Here is a 23,487-nt window from a genome sequence, read left to right as displayed (position 1 = left end):
TCTCCTCCAGTCAACAGTTTTTAGTTAATATGAGCAACAACATAGCCTTCAGTGAGGTCCTGAGCTGCTGACCTTGGAAGGACACTTGCTGTTATTCCCTGCCCTCCTGGGAAAGAGAATGAACCTCTCATCAGGACTCAAGAGAATGCGGACCAAGCTTAGGAAAGTACCCGCTATATCGGGTCTTTCTGCTCTCCTCCCGTGCCAGAAATTCTGTTGGTGTTTTGGTAATTGAATGTGGAATGGCTGGAAATAACTTTCTTCTTTCTCCCTAACCAAAAATAAAATACCATTGCTTACAAATCTGGTAGATGGGACTTGTTGAAGCATGTGCACAGACACTGGGAATAGTCCTACAGAAATAGCGATTCATTTATTTAATATATTTTCATCTGCGCTTTAATTAATCCAATTAATTGTACATATTTTAGTATAAGCTATATACGTCTTTCAACTCCTGTAAATACATTCCATTCGCCGATACTTTTTCCTGTGCATGACATATGGCTATGTGAATACATCATAGTGGTACAATTCAGCAGCCAAGATAGTTGAAAGGAACGATGCTGACAAGTTATGAATTCATGACTAAATCACCATTGGTGAAAGCTGTATCTTTTGCAAGTGCCTTGTCTAGCCAGTAATACAAAACCAATCTGGTAAGAAACTGGTAGAGTCTTTCAGAATCCAAAAAAAGAACTGGGAGAACTGATGAGAGCCATGCTAATGACTTTCTGGCTCCAATGCATGGCTAAGCAGGCTTGGCCTCCCTGACTGTTCTCCACAGACGTTACCTTCTGACAGCATGCCAACCGTGTTTTGGTAAGAGTGGAGCATCCCCACTCAAGGTAATATTTCTAGCCAATGCAAGCAGCACTCACCATTAACATGGAAAGCTAAGTTCATTTACTCCAGTGGGGAAATCCGTTACTGTGATTTTAGAAGTGTAGTCTACTAGCTTTAGAAACCGATGATAGACAAAAGCTTGCAGATTTTTTTTTATTTTTTTTTTAAACAAAGGAAGTGTTTGGTTTGTGTTTGCCCACCTCACCCCTTCTTAAGTATTATGTTTGATGGTCCTTTTGTCTAGGCTATTTTAACACTTGAGCTTCAATAAAATGCTTACTCAGAGGCTAAGCAATGCTCCTGGTTTACTCTACTAAATGGAAAGTCAGGACTTGAAATAAGCCAACCAGTGCTGAAGCACACAGCAGCTTTGCAGTGTCATGGTCATTAACCATGCCAATCACTGCATTCAAGAGCCTTTTTTTTTTTCTTTTTTCTTTTTTTTTTTATATATATATATCACCATTACAGGTGCCACTGCAACACTGTGGAGCAAAATGAATAGAGTTGGTGACATTACAGAGACTGCTCGCCTTGAGAGAGCAACCTAAAAATGCAGGAGAGACAGGGGAAGGATGACTTCTTCCAGCTGAGCTGTGTCCAGCATTTTCATGCACCCGGTGTTAAGTGCAGACAGTCCCGTGTTTGTGATGCATGTAGCTATACCAGTTACGTAAAGCTATTCTGTCCCGAGGTCTTGTGTAGTTTTCCAGCCTGTATGGGTATGTGTGCAGTGCTTCTTCAGCTTTCTGGGGTGGTTCCTGGGCTGGTACGGTGCCAGGTATTGCTCCCATCTATTTTTTTGTGCAGTTGGCTCACTGGAGATTATTAGGAAGTGGTTGGGACCTGATGAAAGAAGTGATTATGGTTCATTATTTTTCATATACTTTCTATCATGAAGCTAGATAATGACTAAGTAAATTTATGCACATTTCGTCCCCTTCACTGAATCTGAAGGCTCTTTTTAGTGAAGTTAGATACATGAGCAGAGAGGTCTCACAGGCAAATGAGATTCCTGTAAATTTTGTGAATGTAGGTGTTGGCATCTTGTCCTAGAGTTTACCTTTTTCCCTTGCTCTTCTTTCTCATGGGCCACCACTTGTGATCTCAGGACACCCTAGGGACTGGCTGATGCCTGACACTTCAGGTTACAGCCATCTATCTGCTGGTCAAAACCAGCCATGGCCTGGAGTCTCAATCCGTCCTCATCCAGACACTTCATGACCAGGCTTGGCTCCGCTCGGCGGTGCAGCTGACCAGGGGAGGAATGGCAAGTAGCAAGCACAGCACTGTTAGAACCAAGGGCTTTGCTGGTTCTGCGAGTCTGAAGATATCCTGTTTGGTAGTTTAGTATCAAACCATCCCACAGGAACACTGCTGAGCCCCTCCTTGCTTCTGTTGCACAGTTACTTCTCCATTTCTTCTGCTGCTCACAGAAATATTTGCATGACCACTGTTGGTGTGCAGCAGTATACCTCAGTCACTTTTTGCAGAGCTGAGTTATATCACTTCTCCGATTTTCTACCATCTTTAAGGCTAGGTTAGAGGTGAACCACGAATGGGCAATATGTTGTAGGATTAGAGAGACTATTTGGCAATAACATTTTCTATTTCTAGCAACATACTGAGAAGGGGATTTAAAAATAATAGGATAAAATGGGATAACTGTCACTGACAGCTTTCAGAGAACTTTTAGGCCCTTCTCAGGGACAAAAATTCACAGTGTTAGTGTTAGAAATATGTATTTTTGCTGATACAATTGGTTCACAGCTAGGCATTAAACTTCATACTAATTTATTGTTTCAATTGAAGGCAATATAGATGTACAGTATATGGGCTCTGAATCGATTTAAAGCTCTGCAAAGAAAATATAAAGTGGTTAAAAAAAGTGTTATCCTGAATGATAATTGCTTTGAATGCACAAGATTTAGACAATGAAGAATCAAGTCTATAGCACCAGAGGTGGAGAGTGAATGCTGACTTTGTGAGCAGTTAGCATGAATATATGTTCTACTCATTATATTTAGGTCTTATGGTCTAGAAAGTGGAAATGCTCCTGGATACTACTGTGTCACTTGTTACCTGTTTGATGCAACTAATTTGACATCTGAAACCTGGTGCCAAGGTTTCATTTTGTCAATTTGTAGGTTATTAAGTTTGAAATGCTCTGATTTATATATGGAAAAAGGTGAAGCAATTTTAAGTCATAGAATCGCAGAGTGGTTTGGGTTGGAAGGGACCTTAAAGATCATGTAGTTCCAACCTCTTCAGCATGGGCAGGGACACCTCCCACCAGCCCAGGTTGCCCAAAGCCCCATCCAGCCGGGCCTTGAGCACCTCCAGGGATGGGGCATCCACAGCTTCTCTGGGCAACCTGTGCCAGTGCCTCACCACCCTCAGAGCAGAAAAAAATATTCTTAATATCTAATCTAAATCTACCCTCTGATAGCTTAAAGCCATTCTTTCTTGTCCTGTCACTATGATAGTGATAATCATTCCCCTGACAAAGAGTCTCTCCCCATCTTTCTTGTAGGCCCCCTTTAGGTACTGTGAGGGGGGAAAGACTGGAGGTCTTATGATACTGATGAGGATGCAGAAAACAGTCTCTGGGTAAGGGTAAGCCATCTGTAAGAAACGTGACAGTTGGAATTGTTCAGACACTATGAGAACAGCATGGCGATGGCACAGTAGGAGGAAGTGCATGATTGCAGCTCTATGATGCAATTGTAAATACAAAATTATTGTTGAATTGCCTGTTTCGTGGAGGTATGAAAGAATGAATGTTTTATTGAATTGTCACCTACAAAACTAATCTAGCCTAATGTTAGCAAATGGCAATATCTGTTGCTTAATTGGACTAGTATTTGCATATAATTAGGCAATGTTTGAATGCCTAATGGTATTTAAAGAAAAGAGTGGAAAATAGAGCAAGAACAGGATATTGCACTGCACTAAATCAGACACTCAGCTGGCAAGAGAAACTCATGGGTTCTGATCCCTGCTACCTGCACTGTTTAGTGTTGGTTTTGGTTTGTTTCCTCACTGGCTGCATAAGGTCAGGCCATGGAGCAACAATCAAGACCCAAATCTTACCAGAAGAGGCAAGTGTCCTAGGCAGTGCATGTGGGAGTCAGTTTCTGTTTTCAATTTTTGTTTTCCGGTTCCATTGCTCTTGCATTTCTGCATGTTGGGGATCCAGGATGAACAGGAATTCCAGATCTTCTTTCATGTGTTGCAACTGCTAGGCAGTAGCGCAGAAGGAGGGCTTCCTGCGGTATTTGTGCATTCGCTGGGCTCAGCACTGCTGCTGATATACCTTACCTGACCACACCAGTCAGATCAGACTCTTTTAGAGTCTTTCTGGGGGGGAGGGAGGCACTTAGGTTATGCTCCGTCTCACATCTGGATCACAGAGGTTCTGAGCTGCGTACTCTCGGGCAGTCCTGCACATGGATGGGAAACCTGTGAACGCAGGTCCAAAGCATAAATGCCAAAGTGAAAAGTGAGCACTGATAAGTCTTGCTGTTGCTGCAGTGAAGGGTTCCTGAGTCACTTTTTGGAGGATTTATGTCCTAAATTCTTTTCAAGTCATGGTTTAGATATCTAAATCATGTCTGAAGCTCTTGCACTTCCGCACTACACAATTTTGTTAAACTTCAGTGAACTTATTCACTTTCCATTATTAATATAAAATGTGGAAATAAGAGACCTAAATACTAGCGATCTGTTCTCCTTAATCTGGGATATGTGCCTGGACATAAAAGCACTCCTTTGATGAGTGAACTTACCAGTTCCTCACAGTACAGGACAGGCAGCCAAGGAAAACGTACTTGTTGGGTAATTCTGTACTGCATTGCAAGTTTGGTATTAATGTTATGCTTCAAAAGCTAACAGAACATTTAGTTGATATACTGTATATCTCTATTATGTATAATATCTCCTCATAAATATGCATGCATAACAAAACTGTAGCAATTTGAGGAATTTATGTAAAACTTACGAATTCTCTTTGATATCATGGGTCCTCAAGATATATCTGTTTCAACCTGCATGCTCTCTACTGAAAAGGGAACATTTTTTTATCTCTTTTTTTTCCTAAGCTTTTCAGTGTATTGAATTTTAAAAGGACATTGCCATGAGGCCAACCATGGAAAATAATGAAATGCTGACAACCTGAAATTGAATGGAGGACCCTCAGACAAAAAGAGCTGGCAATTGCTCAGAATGATTTATTTGCCGAAGTGGGTTAGTTGCTAAAACACAGACCACAACACAGGAAAACCTGGTGATGCTGAAACAGAAGGAAAGGTTAAAAAGGGAAGGGCCGTTCTGGAGTAAGACAGACATCAGAAGAAAAAGCTTGTTGCAGGAATGTAAGAAGGTGGTTTTTACTTTTTTATTTTTTTTTCCCTGCTGTCACAAACAGACAGAGGCAATTGAGAACATAGTATCAGTGGAATTGCAAGATGAGATTTAAACGTACTTTTTGTTGAGGTGAGCCTAGTTAGGTAATGGATCTGGGGTAGCCTTCAGTAGATACAGCAAGAAGTAGGAGACAGCTAAAGTTACAGTCTTAATTATGAAACTTTCAGACTTCTGCTGTGCTTTGCAGTCTTGGAGTGCAATTATGAACCTGCTTATACCAAAACTATTTTTAAGGTGAGGTAGGTGTTCAACTCTTAAACCCTTTAAAATTTACGGAAAAATTCTGCTAAACTGGGGATATGGATTCAAATATGGCTCCTAATGAACAAATTAAGACACATTTCAAAACAGAAAATAATGCTAAATACTTCTTTTTAATGTTAAAAAAAAAAAGAAAAAAAAAGAAAAAAAAAACCTTACATGTTAAATTATGCCTTGAGGTTTCTGAAATTCATAGAAGCATAGATTCGCTTAGGTTGGAAAAAACCTCCAAGATCATCAAGTCCAACCTTTAACCTAGCACTGCCAAGTCTGCCAGTGAACCACGTCCCTAAGCACCACGTCCATTGAGTGATATAAGAAAGAGTAAGAGGATGAATGACTACTAGTACTAAGAATATGTTGAGATTTTAACATTGGGTTACCAAGTGCTAAAATGAAGAAAGGAATGCACGTTTAGTAGAATTTGAATCAGCATTATGGCTTAAGGCTTGGGTACGCTGTAATGTGAATAAAACTGCATTACATAGCAGTTTTAAGAAAGGATTTCTGAAGTGCCTGTACCAGGGGATGGTGAAAGATTTGTTCTGGTCTGTTTAGTGAGTAAATCCTAGAAGGAACTGTTTGAACCAGTGTAGTTTATGGGGTTTTATTATTTCTGTGGCAAATTTAGAGAAACATATGTACTTATACAACTCTTTGCAAATGTCCCAGTTCCATATAAGCTGCACATTTCTCAGTCTTGGTAATGAGAACAGAAATAGTTACTGTAAGCAGGTGGTAGGGATCAAGTGGTTCAACAAGGGAAAAAACAATCTTTCACTCATGAAGTTTACTCCCTTAGCATTTGTTTCTTGACAATTAAGAATGTAGCTGTTGCAAACACAGGACAAAAGGAAATAGTTTTTTCCACACCAAATAGCGAAAAAATGAAGGCCCAGTCCTGTTAGAGGATGTGAAATCCTTACTGAACAAACAGCTCAGCTGCTACTACATGAAAGAGGGTGTATATGAGGTGAGTCTGTCAGCGCCTCTTCACCTTGTTTCTGTGACATTTGCTTTGCAAAGCCTGTGTTTTGCCATAAATCCAGTAACCGTCATTGTCCTGCGCTAAGACATTTGGCATCATGATATGTTAAGGCAGCAATCTGACAACGAGTATGTAGGGTCCATTTCAGCTTACTGGGATTTTGCTTTGAATACACTAAATTTATTTTGGTAGGGTGCATAAAGTGACCACGTGCTGTACATTCGGTATTGGAAGGTCAGTAGTCCTTAGTCCCCTAGAAGGGGTCTTAGTCCCCTAGAAGGGATTTTCATAGTTAATTCCTATTAAGGCTATTGGGAGCTAAGCAAAGAAACGTATGGCAAAATTCATGAAAGTTCAGATTTTGAGTGCTTTGTATTTCTAACTTCTGAAATTGAGAGCTCGTAACCTTTTTTTGCTGGGATTTCATTGTTACTTCTGGATTGGAAAAGAAAATTTACAAAGTGCTTCTCATTCAATACAGAGGACATCATGCAGACAAGGTGAAGGGAGCTCTTAAGGAAGTTTGACATAGAATGGATTTTTCTCATTACTGAAATGATAGAAAAAACAAGACAGAAATGTAAGCTGGTGTACATCCAACGTGCGCAGCACATATGCATTAAAAGTGTGTGAATAGACACTTTATATTCATCTGGCGTCCTTGAGAGTGGGCTTTCCTCTGGATTTCCCTTTTCCTTGGGTGATAAATCTTGTGGGGCGGAAACCAATAGAGTGTAAGTTGAATATATGAGTTCTGAAATGTATTTGTAAAATAGGAGTGGGGAGAACATTTTTTCCAATATGTATTAAGATGTAGGTCAAATAATTTACTGGTAGCGGACTGAGAGAAAAAAAAAAGACAGCGTCTATTTTAAGAACCAATTTAGATTTTCACATAAATGGAAATCAAGAATAATTCTACTGCATTACACAGAAGTGTAAGGGCTGGTGCAAGGTCAGAATGAAGCCTCTTGTGATTTCTGTTCAAAATGAATTTAAATCAGGATGACTGTACTGATTTCAGCAACTTCAGGCTGTTTTTTAACCAGAGGAAAAATTGGCATTCTGTTATTCGAATAAATAATTCAGCTAATATTGTGCTAAGGAACGAGGTGGGGATGGAGCCTAACGTGGCTGTAGTTCCCCCGTGAGCACCACGCAGTGCAAGGTGCACTACTGCTCAAATGACAGGGAGCTCTCCGACCTGTCAACGTGGCTACTGCATCCAGACCTGCATGTTGTCTTTGACCTTGTCCAAAGGTCCCACTGATGCACGATGTGAACACCACGTGCAACACAGTGTTTTATTCAGGCTGTCGATTCTTAATATTTTCAAAACATTGAATTTGCCAGGAGTCGAGGTAACTCGCGTTTGAGGCTTTGAACTGAACTGAATTCCTTTTGTAGTACAGTGCTAGCCCCATAAGCCCATCTCTGAAAATTCGACTCCAAAAAGAGGATTACTGTACATATGCTATATTTGCTCCCTTTTTTCCATAACCTTTTAATGCCTCAGGGATTGAGTTTCACTAGACGCAGTGGGAGAATCCTGGTACATCTGGTTTCCCTGTGGTCTTACATGATGACTGAACAGCCTCACAGCTTTTGCGGTCAGATTCCCTATGGGCTCACACTGTGATTAGATTTGTTCACCACAAATATATCCTTGTTTGCCATAAAGATATGAGTGAATCGAGTTGCTGTTTATGCATCCCATTTACAACTAAGATTTCATAGAATCATCCGGTAAATTAGGTTGGAAAGGAGCTCTGGAGGTCACCTCCGCCGTTTCCTGGCTTGGTCTCTTCCTAGAGATGTTTTTTTTTTTTTTTTTTTTTTTTTTTTTTCCCCTTTTGAGGATGAGCAATTTAGAGATATCCTTTCAGCCACCCTTAAGTTCCGACAGTGACCTCTGCTTTCCTACCTCTCTCAGATCCAAGCACAGACCCCAGCCCACGTACAGGTTATATTTTAAACGATTATGTAGGTGGTTTTTAAAAATAAAGGGTAACATTTGAGACTGAATTTTAAAACCTGAAATCTGGCATGGGAGAAGGTTAAAGACTGTCTTAAGCCACACAGCTATAACTGAGAGTGTCTAAACAAATACCTGGTCTGGCTTTTGTCGTAGCAGGAGGTGACTCCCCAGAGAAGGTAGCAATGGCCTGGGTGTTCATTGGAAACCCAGGGAGACCCAGCCGTGTCACATCGCAGGCAGGATTTGAGGTTATCCAGCACCCCTTGCATCAGGACAGCCTGCTGCCATATGGCCAGATGGCCGTGACAAAGTTGCACGGCGTTCAAAAGGCACAGTTTGATCACCCCTCTAAGAGCTTGATTTAATTTTAAGACAATAAAATTTTTTGAGCTGACTTCACCGAGTTTTTCACGAGGGTCATAATTATTACTAGATAACACTGACTGGTTCTTGGGAAAGCACTTTCTGCCTACTTTTAATGTACAATTGTTTCTGGGATTTACGTTTCTTTTCTGCAAATACAATAGAATGAAAAACATGGCTGTGACATTTATTGCTGAGTCCTGGTTTCTTACAGGCAACTGCTCTGGATATATGATCACCATCTTTAATTTTTATGAAGAGATGAAAAGTGACTTGTGTAAGGCCCATTGAAGTACCACTTTTTATGAAAAAAAAGGACCTTTATTTTTTGATAGATACAGACTGTAGTCTATAAACACTATAGATAATAAACTCCAAATCTCAGGTAGACTTCTGAAAGTTGACCACAATTGGCCTTTCTTCAAAGCTGAAACTTTAACAAGGCATAATTGTCCCTTGCTATTCATGAAGACACTGAAATAAATAACACAGTTCGAGGAAAAATGAGTCAAGATGGCTTCTGCTAATACTCCAGATCATATGAATAGATTAAAATACATTTTAAAACTGCTACCACATGACTTATGAACAATCACAGCTAGATCACGTTAGGTTAAAGTCTAAGGAATAAGTGCAGGTATTTACTGCATAATTTCCATAGCCAGCTGAGTTCTGAAAAAGGTTGGCAGAAAATATCCTTGAACAGTTCTAGAATTAACTAAAGACATTCTGGTTTCACAGGTAATTCATAAAATAGAAAGTGAACATATTTGATAAAAATGACAGATTTCTTCACTTTAATTGTGCCAGGATTAAAACTGGTCATGTTTTAGGGCTGCTGCTATTCTGTGAGAGGGTAGGGAAGGGAAATGTTTTTGTATCATTTATTCTTTGTATTATAGCAATGTGTGTAAAGAGCTGCACAAACAGAAAAACAACAGGAAAAGACAGACCCTGCTCTAATAAATTTTAGACAGAATTTTGACCCCACTCAGATAAAAAGGTATTTCCCAAGCTCTTACATTTGCAAAGTAACAGTATGAAGATGTGCACAAGCATTTTAGTGCCTTGAATGAATGGCAGCTGGAAAAGCTGCTGGAAATATTGTTTCCAGTTAAAATTTCCAAGACAAGGATGAGTGACGAGGAACACGGCTAGTACGGTGATGCTCAAGAAGACTAACTTTAACCCAACCCAGCAGCAAGGCCAAGCTTTTTATGACCACTGTCTGGGGGCAGGATGCTTTCTTTGCTGCCTCTGCTGGTTGCAGCTGCTAGGTCTGCTAGAGGTCTTCACTTCAGGTCTTCACTTCCATCAAGAGCTTGTTCTCTCTGCTCAGCACTCTAATTTTACTTTTCTCATGAAAATCTCAGTTCTGATCTGATTAGATGAACGATCCAGAATCCAAAGGCTATGCTAGCTGCCTGTTGTGCCTGCACCTTATTTTGGTAGGGCCTCCCACCTATTTTCAAATAAGTAGGAGCTGAGGAGACCAGCACAACTTCTAAAAATGTTTTGAATATCTATAAAATTCTACTGCTTTTTTGGTTTTATGCTTTTATGGTAGTTACCATACCATAGCTTGGTTTGTATGTTCCAGCTTACTGAATATTGGAAATGTTTAGGTGATATTGCCTACTCACATAAAATCTTCATAGTTCTAGAGCTGGTTGCATTCTTTTGAGAATGTTTTGGGTGCTGTCCACCTTTAGTTGCCTCAAAGGTCACCCGATATGGTTTGCTGCATTTGATTCTGAATAGTGGTCTTGTTTTTCTAGGCTGGTGAACCACCCCCACTTCTGTTGACTTCAGATCACTTCCTAACAATGTGTTCAAGTGGGAACTGGGAGGACAGGCAGATCCGAGCCCTCCTTTCCACCAGTCCCAAGAATCTCTTGTTATTACATCAGCTTAGATCTGCCGAACCTTTCATCATATGCAAAAAAATGAACGGAGAGGTTACTTTTGTAGTGTAATAATTACAGCCTTTGCCATGGTAACAGACCTATTACAGTTCTTCCATTTAGGCATGTTTTATCCTATTAGAAATGGTGAACTCAACTCCCTACTCCATTCTCACAAAGCTTATGTAAACACGTTTTTGCAAAGAGGAATCAAGGCTTCAGACTGCATCTAGTCAGTACAGGGTCTCTGGGCTAGTCCAGGGGTAGCTCCTCTGGCAGGGACACCTTGATTGCAAACTACATGCACAATATGCTCCAGAAATCCCAGGGAGGTGCCAGATGCTTTCTGTGACACCACGGTCAAGTCACTGACCGTGACTTCCACTTTTCCCACTCATAGGATAAAACGGGTATGCGAACGTTGACATCTATAAGCATAAAAGGGCTCTTAGATGAAAGATGCCACAGAATTGCTGAGTCTCACTATAGTATTACAGCAGCACCAGGATTTGTCTGAGTGGGTGAAGGGGTTCACAGCAGTTTTATCGGTTTTAACACACCCAGAAGAGGACGGGTGTTAGGAACTGGAAGCAGTGTTTGCATTCCTTTCTCAGGTACCGTTGCATGCAGCAGGATGCCAATGCCCAGCTGCTGTGCGGCACTTGAAGGCAGCAATGAGCGATGAAGGACGTCTGTCCATTCACAACGGAACTGTGGGTTGGCTGCAAAATGATTGTGGGATGGCTGTGTTTGAGCTACGCTGTTGTTAAGGCAGATGGTAATCACAGGAGTCAAAAGCTATGTTCCCGACTTACAACTTTCCTGCGCTAATGAGAGGGTAGGTTGTGTTTGCTAAGAGGTGGGCGTTGTCAGGCTGGTTTTGCTTTCTGCTCTGAAGACAGCCACTAATGGTATTAGCTTAGTGCACAAACTGCTTTGTGCACCGAGCTGCAGTCCCCAAAGAACTAGAACCCTGTTTTCATAAAATGCTGGGATAAAACAGCCTCTTTTGAAGTCTAAAAACTGTATAAGTCAAATAACTATAAAGCATTAGAACAATTTTTCTTTAGGAAAAAAAAAGGAGAAAACGGTCCTTTATATGCTTTAGGTCTCCAGCTAGAAAACTGCCATAAATGGCTTTTCTGGTACAAAGGCAACTACATAATAGTAATGTTCAAAATTTGCAGTCTAAAGGAAAAATAAATACTTCAAGTTTCCCTGGTACCAGAGAAAACAGGCTTCTTCAAAATTGCAAGCTGTCAGATTCAAAGTAAGAAGGCCAACCTCTTAAAATTGCTCTCAAGTAACTAATATTGAAATGAGATAATTTTCACATATAACAGTAACAGGACAAAGTATACAATTTGTACAGAAAAGACGTCTTAACAACACCTAAGTTTGTAAAGTCACCTAGCGTAAGCAAAACTATATAAGAAAATATTTAATATAAGGAATTGCAGCAGTTTCAGTCACTTCTGTCATCCCTATTTTCCTTTTCATAACAATTACTCATCAAACTGGTAACAAATCATATGTGAAAGTTTATTAAAACAGAAGAAAAAGAGGGATATCCAATTTTACACTCAAGTCATTGACAAATGCAAGTCGCCAACAATAAAGCTCTGTCAGAGCCTAGGAAACGCCATTGTGCTGTGCAAACACCTTTCAATGGAGAACATAAAGCTTCAGGCAAACACCACAGTTCCTCATATCCCTACAGCCTGACACTAATTATTCTGCTAAAATTTCATTCTCCTGGAGTGAAACTGTTGCACAATCCTGTGAAACCATTGCCAGGGATCTTTTCCAATGTGAAGATAAAGGAGTCTGAGAAAAGCTGCTTGTGATAAAAAGTATTCTATTGAAAGAGCATTATTTAATATTCTATTGAAAAATTGGCAGACTTCTCAAATTTTGGGAAATACAAAGTGAATTGAGTTTGTCAGTTTTTTTTTTTTTTTGTTATCTTTTGTTTTGAAAGGATATTAATGGTTTAGCCAAGCTGGAATACAGAAGATCACACATGATGTGTGCTTGCATCCACCCAGCTGAAAAAAATCACATATCGGACCATCTACTGCTCCAGGGCAGCCTTTGAAGGTGACACCAAAGCTCCCTGTAGGACTGTAAATTTCATTCATATGTATGAGAATGGTGCACCACATCCCATTGTGATGTTTGGAAGTTACAAAAGAGGTTTGAGAAGAGCTACACGGCAAGGCTTACATTTCATCACATCAATTTTGTGACCATTATTATTCCCGTAGTTTGAGAGCAGAAACCACCATTGTTGCGGCTTGCTGTGTTGAGTCCTACAGTTTCAACCCCACAAAATTTTGGAAGCTTTAATTTTACCTTCCTCCTGCTATCAACCATGAGACAGAGAGACACAAATTGCAAGACTGAAATGAACAAGGCGTCTGTCTCCTCAGAAGCTAGAGAGGGAAGTCAAAACAGCCACAAATGGCATACAGAATATAGAAATCTGTAGAAATAATTTGTAGAACATGATCTGCCCATCCAATTACTTATGTTAAGGCCTACTTGACAATTCTTCTAGCCATTGCTTTGTACTCTAGTGAACAGAGACATTTACACAGAAAGGGGAGGAACAGTATCAAAATATATAACTTTGCATCACGTTTAACCTTTTTCCCCAGCTCCAAAAGATAAAAGCCAAGATTTCTAGCAAGAGTGGCAGTGCCCACAGCACGAGATCAGAAGGAAATTATGTGAACTGTGGAGAGTTCACCTTCCTACACTGCTTATTCCGCTGCTATTTATTTGCTTTTATGGACTGTATTCCTTGCATCAAGCTGACAGCTAGAACAATAATAATAAGCCAGAGGGATTTGTGGTAGAGATTCTTGGCTGTGCCATTTCCCCTTTGGTACTAAAAGAAAGAAGTGGGTTCTAGATATGCTACTGAGTAGATTCTTTCGACCATATAACATAATCTGAGTATGAATAGAATTTTGCATCAGGACTGTTTACTTTGGTTTTGGTCCTATTCTTCCATGGAACTCCAATGTATCAATAGATAAGAAGCCTAAATGTTTAGCTAATAACACTAAGTTTGTTATGAGGATGACACTCAAGAACAACAGATCTGTTGACTAAAACCAGGATTTTAACAAAGCAAGTGGTTTCCATATTGCAAACGAAATGTGCACAACTGCCTTGATATATTTCTAACAACCCTCTAATGCAGAAACACTACACATAATTCCTCAGTAAAATAGCTAAATCTTCATTTTCAGGAAAAAAAAAAAAGAGAAAAAGAGTTTAAACCTTGTGTGCTTAAAGGAAAGCTGAGTGCAAATAATAAACATGTGAGAACAAAACATAACCCTTATTTGATTTACATAGTTTTACATGCAAAATTCACGTTAAAGAAAATTAACGGTCCCATTCTGGTAACAAAAACCCGGGCTACAGAAGGGGCACATTCTAAAATAAAAACACAATAGAATGAAGTTTTCCATGTTTTCTTAGCTCTCCCAAATCTTGTCCCTGTGACAGCAGAAGTGAGCTGTTAGGTACTAACTGTCATTACAAAGAATGTGAGCACATGCACACATGTCAAAGCAGTCTGCTCGCTAGTTGTATCGTTAGAGGTATTTCCAAAGCTCCGTCATCCTGACTGGAAGACTAATAGCTGCTTCCACCTGATTAACTCCTGAAACCAAAATTGCAGACCTTGTTGAAGGTCTCCCTCACACATTTCATTTGTAATCATTTACTGTGAACCACTCTATGGTTTTCCTTCCCCATTCAAACAGTCTTTTACCATTTGCTAAGGCAGTACTTAATCACAAGCAATGTAAAATCACCTTACAGTCATGAGGACACGATCCTACAAATCCCTTCTACTGGGTACAATCTCGATTTGTTGTATTGCACAGTAAGAGGGGTTTGCAGAATTACCTACTAGAAGTTTTTGAAAGCTATCCAGAACTGGAACACAGTGTTAACTCCCAGACCTCAACCCCAAGCAGCATTTGGAAATACACTTCATTTGAGCATCTTCTTGACATCATTGCTGTCCATTTCTTTTCCTGGCATACAAGCCGAGGCAGGCACAGAATCCAATGACGCTGACAGCGAGGCCTAGCAGGAAGGCAATCGTATCTCCTGCATCCATGGCTTCAACCGCTGGCAGCACCAGCAGCAGCGAAGCAAGGGCCAGGAAAAGTTTTGAGGTGCTCCCGGTAGAAGACATGCTGCCGACCCCACAGGGAAGTTAAACGAGGGAAGTGCTGGAACGCAGGGACCTCAGCGATATCTACAAGGAAAACAGAAGGAACATGACAGGATTTCCCTTCCTGCCCCCTCGGATTCTCCCCCCAAAAGCCAACCAATGTGACTGCTGCATTACAAATATCTGCACAGGAGCTAGGACATACAGGTTTTATCTTCACAAGCAACTACAAAAATGAATGACTTAATATGAGGAAACTAGTGGGTTTGCAACTCTTTTCACTTCCTTTTCCACTCGGTGGAAATAAATCTCTCAGTCTCATCACGAGGTCAGGTCAGCATGTGCTCCGCTGTCTGCAGTGGGGAGTGCCTGCTTACTCCAGGCTGTGCCTTCTTCACCGAGGGCCTCTTCCTGTAGGTTTTCTACCTTTTGGCACGGCACAGCTTCTCTGCGTACGTGGGGCGATGGGTATGTGCTCAGGAGGTCGTGGATTTAACCTTCGGTCCCTCTTCTGAGCAAGCTCCCCGTGCATACTACAGGACAAATACCCTTTCTGTTTGCACCATCTGCAGAAGAACCGGTTTGAGGCAACCACGAAGAAACCGAGGGGAAAGAAAAAATAAAAAAAAAACACGCAGTTTGCCCCGGGGGCCACACAAGCGCCTTGCGGGGGGCGCGCTGGCGCAAGCAGCAGAAACCCAAACCCGCCGGGCCACAGCCGCACCGCGAAGGCCGTGGGGCACTCCCAGCACGGCCCTGCCCTCACCGGGACACCCGCCGCGGGACCGGCCGCTGCCCCCCACCCCTGCCCCCTCGGCGGGGCTCAGCGGCCCCATCGCCCCTCGGTCACCTCCCGGCGCAAGGCAGCGCCGCTGGCTCCGGGCTGGGAACGTCCCCGCTCAGCTCCCCGCGGGGCCGGCCCGCGCCGCCTCGCCGCGCTGCCGGGGGCCGCCGGCCGCCATCACAGGAAGGGGCGGCGGAGGGCCGGAGCCAGGGGCGGGCGTGACCCGGCCGGGCCGCCTCCTTCTTCTCCCTTCCCTTCCCTTCCCGTCCCTTCCCTCCCGGCACGCAGCGCCGCGGCGCGGCCCGGCCCCAGCCCTCCGCCGAGCCCCGTTTGCGTTCCGTGAGAGGAGTCGCCCTCCCGTGAGAGCCGCCATGGCGGCGGCTGCCGTGAGGGGAGCAGCGTCCCGAGCCTGTCACGGAAAGCCGGCGGCGCGGCCGCATCGAGGCGGAGTCAATAAAAGCACGATTGGGCTGGCTGTCTGCTCTTCTCCCTTGAAATGATTAAACAGCACGAGTTGCTTTCGGTCCTACTGCAGCCGCTGCCTGCTTCACTTCAGCTGTAGGTTGTGGTGCCGAGTGCTGGTCGGTGCCACCATCACAGCCCCCGCTCACCAGCGCTGGGGCAGTCTGACAGGGTGCACGGCGCCTTCTGCGGCAAAACAGGCAGAAGGCAAGGGTAACCAGGCGTCACCTGAGCTCACCCCCAGCATCCAAGTCAAGCTTGACCTATTTCTTTGCTTCAGACCAAGGTGCTTGTGAAAGTACTGTGTTGCAATGTGATATCCTTAATATCCTTTTGTTACGTAGAACAGGGCTAAATTTTTTTATTTTTATTTTTTACTGTTTTAAATGCCCCTAGTTATACCTAGCTAGTTCCTAATCAAAGCTTAAGTATTTGGTTTTTTTTGGTGGAAAATGTGTGGGATTATGTTTGTATAAAAGACATATAAACAATTATTACGAAGTGTGTGTCTTTGGAATGAGCATAGAAATAATCAGACATAACTGTGCTAATACAGAGGTAAAATCAACCAAGACTTTGTAACGTGTTATGTAAAGCATTAATTCATGATAACCCACGTTGTCACAATGTTTCCCTGCACTTGTGCAAGAAAACAGCTTCTGTAATCGTTTCTCTTGAAAGAAGCAATCTCTGATGAGCTTCTTAAGAACATTAGAAACTCAGATAGATTGTGCGACATACGTATAGCTTTGCATCTGCCTTATATAACTTCACTACGATTGCCCTTGAGCAACCATTCATCATGCTTATAAAAACTTTGTAAGTCTGAGCTGGGATATTACTGTTGTGCTGACCATAATTACTTTATTACTGCTAATGCTTTCCTCATGTCTGGATCCATCAACTGTTTTAGACTATGAACTTCCAGGGATAGGAGTAGTTTTATTTTTTTTATTTTGTGTGTGTTTGCATTCTTTTTATATCAAGTGGTGTGAAAGCTTATTCTTTATAAGCGAGAGTCCCTAGACACTGTGGTAATACAAATAAAAATAAATATTAGTATAACAGATAATCATCCCTTTTGTTCATGAAAAACCTCTTTCACAGTTTTTCTGTTATGAAATACTTGATGTCAGTTCCAAAGGCATTTTCTCGAGAAGCTGAACCAGAAAACTCATTACCTGAGAAAAAGCCTGAAATTTCTGAGATAAAGTTACCATGTCAGAGAGGAGAGTAATGTTACAATTCCCGACCCATTCCTTAACGAATCACAGACAAATCTAAGCCCTATTGAATCCGGAGAGCAGCAATGTGAAGTGCAGGAGGTAGGTAGGTGTCACCTTAATCACTGCTGTCATATCAGAGAGGGGCCTTGGAGTCCTGGCCCTCTTTGTTCCCTGCTTGGCCTTTTTACTGCATCCTACACTGTTGACAGGTAAATGTTACAGTGTTCAGTATGTCAAAAAGCGTTTAAGTCATCCCTGTAAATTTCAGTGTGTTGTATTTGCTGTCACCAGCACTTACCAACTAAAATTTTCAATAGTTGTCATTTTAGTCCCACAAAACAGATGCGAGGGTGTTGAACAATGTCTTTCAAGTTTATGTATTAAAACTAGAAATGTCAGTACCAAAGAGTTATGGCATCTTTGGACTTGAGTATTTTGAAGGTCAGGAGTGTAAAATCCCAGGGGAAGACTGGACCTAGCAAAATTATCTTGCTGTCTCTTCCCTCTTCTCAACAGCTGTACTAATTTAAAGACAGTCGAAGTCACGTGGACAAGTACAGTAGGAAGGTTGTGGAAAATATTGATTGTTAGATATGTCATTTTTTAGTAATAGCATGGAAGTGCCATTGAGAGTTAGAAAGCAGTGCCATTTGGGGATATATCTCTGGCTTATTAGCTCTTTCAATGCCATTGCATTTCTTAGATTTGGCTTCAGAAACAAGGCTGCTTTGAAAAAATGCCAACAAAATCTAAACAGTGAAGGAGACTCTAGTGGTTTTTCATGCTGTCTGAATAGCAGAGAGATGTGTATTCAGCTTCAAGCTCTGCCATCAACTTCCTGCATCACCTCAGGCAAATCTTCCTTTTGACCTATCACCACTTTGATTGCTTAGCTCAAGCTATTATGTAACTAATATTCAGAGGAAAGGCAGAGAACTCCCAGAGCTGACAAGCTAAAGCTTTGTAAATTCTGAGCACAAGGCTAAGGAGGTATGCGTGAGACTGGAAATTGAAAATAAAGTGCACTTTCTGGACAGGAAGAAGTTACGACATAATCAACAGAGCAAGACTGCACCCTGAAGGGGGGATTGTTTTTCTCCCTTTTTTTTTTTTTTCTCTGCTTCAGTTCATCTGCTCATGAGAGCCATTTGTTTAAGACTACACCGATCTAAGAAGCATTCTGATCAATTTCTGGACTTCAGTTGTAATGAGAAACGCTAACTCTGATTACTGATAAGACATTGACTGTGGGGCAATGCTTATCACTTCAACATGTTCACCCCTTGAGCTACTTTACCTTGGTGATACTTAATCTGACATTTTAGCTGTCTATCACTATGTCCTCACCTCATCACTTTGCTCGGATCCACCCATTTTTTTCCCTTACAAAAGTTGGGACTTGCTTTATTTGGCTTTCATTTCTCTTTCTTTGAGCTCCCCATCAGAAAGTAGACTCTACCACAGGCACCTCATTTGCCTCTGCAGAGAAAAGAGGTAGTTAAAACACAGCTTGAGTTACTTCTGTCGTTAACTTGTTCCACATTTGCTTCCCAGTCCGCTATCACAAAAATGTTGACTTCATCCTTTCTCTTCCTTCCTCTCTCTTTATCCCCTCCCTTCCCATCATGTGTATCTGCTTTGTCCTGCCTCATTTTTTTCCCCTCTGTTTCTTGAAGTCCTTAAGCTTCCTCTCAAATCAGTGTAGGTAGTCAGACCTTCCCTATCATGAAAACACCAGTTGGATTCCCTTCCTGTAACTATCACTCTGTTTTTATTCCTGTCATCTCTAACCTCTCCAAACATGCTGTCCAAAGCTGCTCTAATTATATCCTACATCTCCTTCAGTGTGGCTCATCCTTCCTCCATCAGCTGAAGCTGCTCACATTTGTATCTCTAGTTAGTATCTCAGATATGAAAGCCTGTGTTTCCTTATTGTCTCTGTGATTGACAGACTGCTTTTGAAACACTCATTCCTCTTCCCAAATCCAGTAATCACTTGCTTTTTTAAAAAAGCTTCCTCTCCTGATTCCTCACTTCTGCTTCTTAAACCTTTGTTACTGAGTCCTCCTTTTCTGCTGCTGAGATTGTGATAAGTTTCCATCTGTGTTTTTAATACTTGAGTGTCTATACGTTGTCTCTGGCTGCCCTGCTCAACAAACATGGCTTCGGATATCATCCTTCAACTCACGTTTTCTTTATCTTCCCTCTCTTTTTATTCCCATCTGGTGGTGTTGAAGTCTTACTGCATCTCGCAGAGCAGTTCCTAGGCCTAGCAATTCCCTTCTGACTGTGTTACCTGAAGTCATGGACTTACAATTATTCTTCTCTCTTGCTGTGACCCCTGCAGCTTTGTTTATTTAAAGTGCTGCTGCCAAGGTGCTTCTCTCAGGTTTGTCATTTCTGCTGTGTTCCCTCACTTCTTAATCCTCTGGTGTTACCTTCCCTCTTTTGCTGAACCAAAGACAATTTTCTTCTCAGTCCTAGAAGGCCTTTGCAGTCTAATCTTCCTTCATACTGGTTTATCCTATTGCCATGTCATGAGGTTAACTTCTACCTTTCTTTTGTCACCCCTGGCAGACTCCTTTTGATCCCCCTAAGAAGCAAAAGTTACTTCTTTCTGAGAGCAGGGAAAGGCATCAGGGAAAGAGACAGAAAGAATTGCGCCACTTTTTGATACAAAATTCTTTCCTTTGGCACCACATGCTTCCTGCTGTCCTTTATACAGCCATGAAAATCAAGGATTAAATAGCCCAGTGATTCCTTTTCCCTCAGCCCTTTGCTCCTCTAGTCTGGCAGGGGATCTCCTCTGCCGCTGGAGTCTCTTTGAGCTCTCTTGCCAAGACTTGAGAGGTGTCTCTGTGCAGTGCTGGCTGGAGCAGAGAGGCACGGAGGCAGCTGCCAGCCCTGCAGAAAGGAGCTCTGGAGCTGGTGCTGGCAGGAGGTGGGAGCCGCGAAACCGCAGAAGGGAGTGCAGAGCGTGCCAGCCAGAGTTAAACACCCACTGATTGCCCTGCCCAACTGCAGGGGAATGCTAGAGCTGCCCGTCAATAATGGCAAACCCAGGGATTCCCTGTGATTATTGTGAGCACCACCATGATATTATTATTATTATTATTATTATTATTATTATTATTATTATTATTGAGTAGCATAGTATATTAGAGGTAGATATCTGCTGGAACAAAGCATCCAAACTCCCTCCAGGGCTGAGTAAGTAACTAAAGACTGAGTACAGCCTTCTTGACTTCAGTCTGTCTTTGTACTAATGTGAACTATTGAGATGTTATTTCAGTACGCATCAGTGTTTCCACAGGTATTGGAATATTGTGTTGTGTTTGGTTGGTTCTTTCTGAGAAAAATCAATTATCGTACAACATTAGCAAGAAAACATATACAGCACCAGCAGCTTAGCTTCAGAGGACCTGGTTATGCTATGTTCATCAGTATTGAATGGTAAGCAAAAGAGGATACAACACAAGAATGACAGAATGAGATTTAAAGGGGGAGTAGCAGCTGTCATCCACACATTGTTTTGTATAGTACATCTTTTTTTTTTTTTTCCAAGCTATGCTCTCAGATGTTTTCTTGGCTTCTGCGCATATGGTTGTAATAAGTAGGAGAAGCTTCATGAAAATAAAAATTGATTTAAAACATAATAAGCTTGAATAATCATATGTTTCAAATCTAGATCTAATCCATATTTGGATGCATGCTTATCTATAGGAACATGTAAATAGCCTTTTTTATTTTACCAGCTTTGACATTATTAGAAATAAAGCTTGTCTGCTTAAGTTCTGAGCATCTAAATCCAAGTGTGTTAGTCATAAATTAGAAAACTGGTATAATGAAATTGTCCTTTACATATGCATGCCTAAAATATACTTCTTTATTTTTTATTTTTATTTAAAGATTGGTGCCTGAGAAAGAATGTGAAATAAGTGACATAAGAAGATAATTAGGGAAAACAAGAGGTTCAAGGTGGTGTATCTGGCAGAAGAAGGGGAAGAAGTCAGAAGAAGGAGCTGTGCTGTATGTCCATACTCACTGATTAGGGGAGGAGAATCACAGTGTCACAGAACGGGGGACACTCGAAAGCATGGTGCCCAGTCAGGTTTTTAATATCTCCAAAGATGGACACTCCACAACATCTATGCACAACCTGTGCCAGTATTCAGTCACCCTCACAGCAATAAACCAATAGATAAATTCTTATGTTTAGATGGTATTTTCTTTATATCAGTCCGCACTCATTACCTCTTGTCCCGTCACTGGATGCCTCTGAAAATAACCTGGTTTTGTCTTCTTTAACAAGATATTTATACACATCACTAAGAACCCACCTGACCTTTCTCTTCTCCGAGCTGAGCAATCCCAGCTCTCTCAGTCTCCTCTCATATGCCAGATGCTCTAGTCCAATGGTAAGGGCTAAGACCATAGAAGATCCCATAAATAAATAATTGCACTGAGAGTCACCTATCCAAAAATCGATTTGCATCTATTTGGTAAATGCTGAAGATTTGCTGTTGTGAGTTATCAAAATGTAGTTTATTTGTGGAATATATTTCCCGTATCTTATCTTGGTCATAGAAGGCTCTAAAAATACTTTGTGAAATAGAAAGTAAATCTGGATTATTTCAATGCCAGTCTAAAGGGAAGGGACATCATTCATGAGGGACACATTTAATGAGCCAACTGTCCGCTCTCAATAGCCTGCAATTCATTCCAGCACTTGGTTATTTGGCTCCCTTTTCATTAGCAAAAACAGTTTGAGTTTCACTGTTGAACTAAACACACAGCTGTTGTTACAAAAGACACCATGATTTCAGAAAAAATATAACTGCTTAATGTCTTTGTGTTTCACAAATTACACAAACCTTTAAAGGAAAGTGCATTTATCTTCTGTTACCCGTTTGAAAATTCATGCAGTGAGAAAAATCACTCATCAAGAGTAAACTGAGAAATACAGTTGTAAATACATGTAATTAAAACTGACACGTCTCACCTTAATGGCTCCAGTGACCATGGTGATAAAAATCTAAGATACATGAAAGATGGGATATATGTATATTTTGTGTATGTTTAGTAATAATATTAATATAAATAATAAAATAATAGTAATAGCAGGTTTAGTATTAAGGCACCTGATCCAAACTTAGCCACCAAAGTTATTGGAAGATTTTTTCATAGACTCAGTGGGTTTTGGATGACGTTTAAGTATTAGCTTTCATTCACTGATTTCATGGCATATTACAGAGGAGAGTGGGGTTGGTCGTCTCCCTTTTACAGCCAGAATAAACTACACATGGAAAGATGAAATGAATTCCTGAAATTCTTGTGGAAGATCAACAGCAAATCAGGAAAGGATCCCACATCTTCTTTTTCTAGCCACTAAATTACAGTGTCAAACTTCCTGCAAAACACTTACAATGAAAGTGACATACATTATATATATATGATATTGATTGTGTCCTAAATATTTCAGTCTTTAGAAGGACATGGCTCCTGATTGCTCTTAAACATCTTTATTATCTATAGCTACGTATCTCAGCTGGCAAAAGGATAGAGGAATTATGCAATGTTTTGGGAAACCATCTGACTAGATGATGATGCTGGATCACAGGATTAGAAAAAAAACCACAAGGGAAGGCAGACACACCACAGTCAGTCCAAGGAGTCTTGTGACTACAAGGTGTTTTTTTTGTCTGTTTGTTTGTTTGTTTTAATTTTGCGAAAGACCAGTCCATATTTTCAAAAATCAACATAATTACCAAAAGCCATTTGTAGTGATTTACTTCTATTCCCATTGTAGCTGACAGTAACTTCCATAGAGTTCTGGGGAAATGGAAAAGGAAAATCCCTTTGTGAAAGCATTCTGTCTCTGGCGAGATGTATGGAATTTCCTGCCAAACCACGAAGCCCCCGAATGTCTCAGGAGAAGTCTTTTGCAGTGACAAAGTTCAACATTTTCCATGCTGACTGTCCTTATGTTCCAGCTGTGATACAGGGAGTACTGTGATGGAAGCTGTACAGGTATGTACGTCATAGATAT

The 23,487-nt window shown here is 41.2% G+C and overlaps 1 protein-coding gene and 1 long non-coding RNA gene across 5 annotated transcripts; one reads left to right on the top strand and one right to left on the bottom strand.

Moving 5' to 3' along the window:
* Positions 1 to 12,286: 12,286 nt before the first annotated feature.
* On the bottom strand, positions 12,287 to 16,371 carry LOC308194169 (uncharacterized protein). Of its 2 annotated transcripts, XM_080589690.1 has the most exons (3): positions 15,817 to 16,371; positions 15,393 to 15,532; positions 12,287 to 15,050 (listed from the first exon to the last, which is right to left on the bottom strand). In XM_080589690.1, the coding sequence occupies exons 1-3, from the start codon at positions 16,188 to 16,190 to the stop codon at positions 14,914 to 14,916; spliced, it is 651 nt and encodes a 216-aa protein (XP_080445816.1). In that variant the 5' UTR covers positions 16,191 to 16,371; the 3' UTR covers positions 12,287 to 14,913. The 2 variants fall into 2 exon arrangements, 1 of the variants encoding a protein (XP_080445816.1); XR_013950356.1 differs by lacking the exon at positions 15,393 to 15,532 and having other exon boundaries at positions 15,817 to 15,973.
* Positions 16,372 to 16,771: 400 nt separating this feature from the next.
* On the top strand, positions 16,772 to 22,253 carry LOC308194173. 3 transcript variants are annotated; one of them, XR_013950358.1, is made up of 3 exons: positions 16,772 to 17,537; positions 20,752 to 20,891; positions 21,348 to 22,253. It is a non-coding gene; the product is annotated as an uncharacterized lncRNA (long non-coding RNA). The 3 variants fall into 3 exon arrangements; XR_013950359.1 differs by having other exon boundaries at positions 16,772 to 17,541; XR_013950360.1 differs by having other exon boundaries at positions 16,772 to 17,541; positions 20,741 to 20,891.
* The last annotated feature ends 1,234 nt before the right edge of the window (positions 22,254 to 23,487 follow it).

This window comes from Anser brachyrhynchus (assembly GCF_964034855.1).
Source record: "Anser brachyrhynchus genome assembly, chromosome: 1".
Lineage (NCBI taxonomy): Eukaryota > Metazoa > Chordata > Aves > Anseriformes > Anatidae > Anser > Anser brachyrhynchus.
The sequence above is the reverse complement of the archived record's forward strand: the minus strand, read 5'-3'. Positions and strand labels throughout refer to the sequence as shown.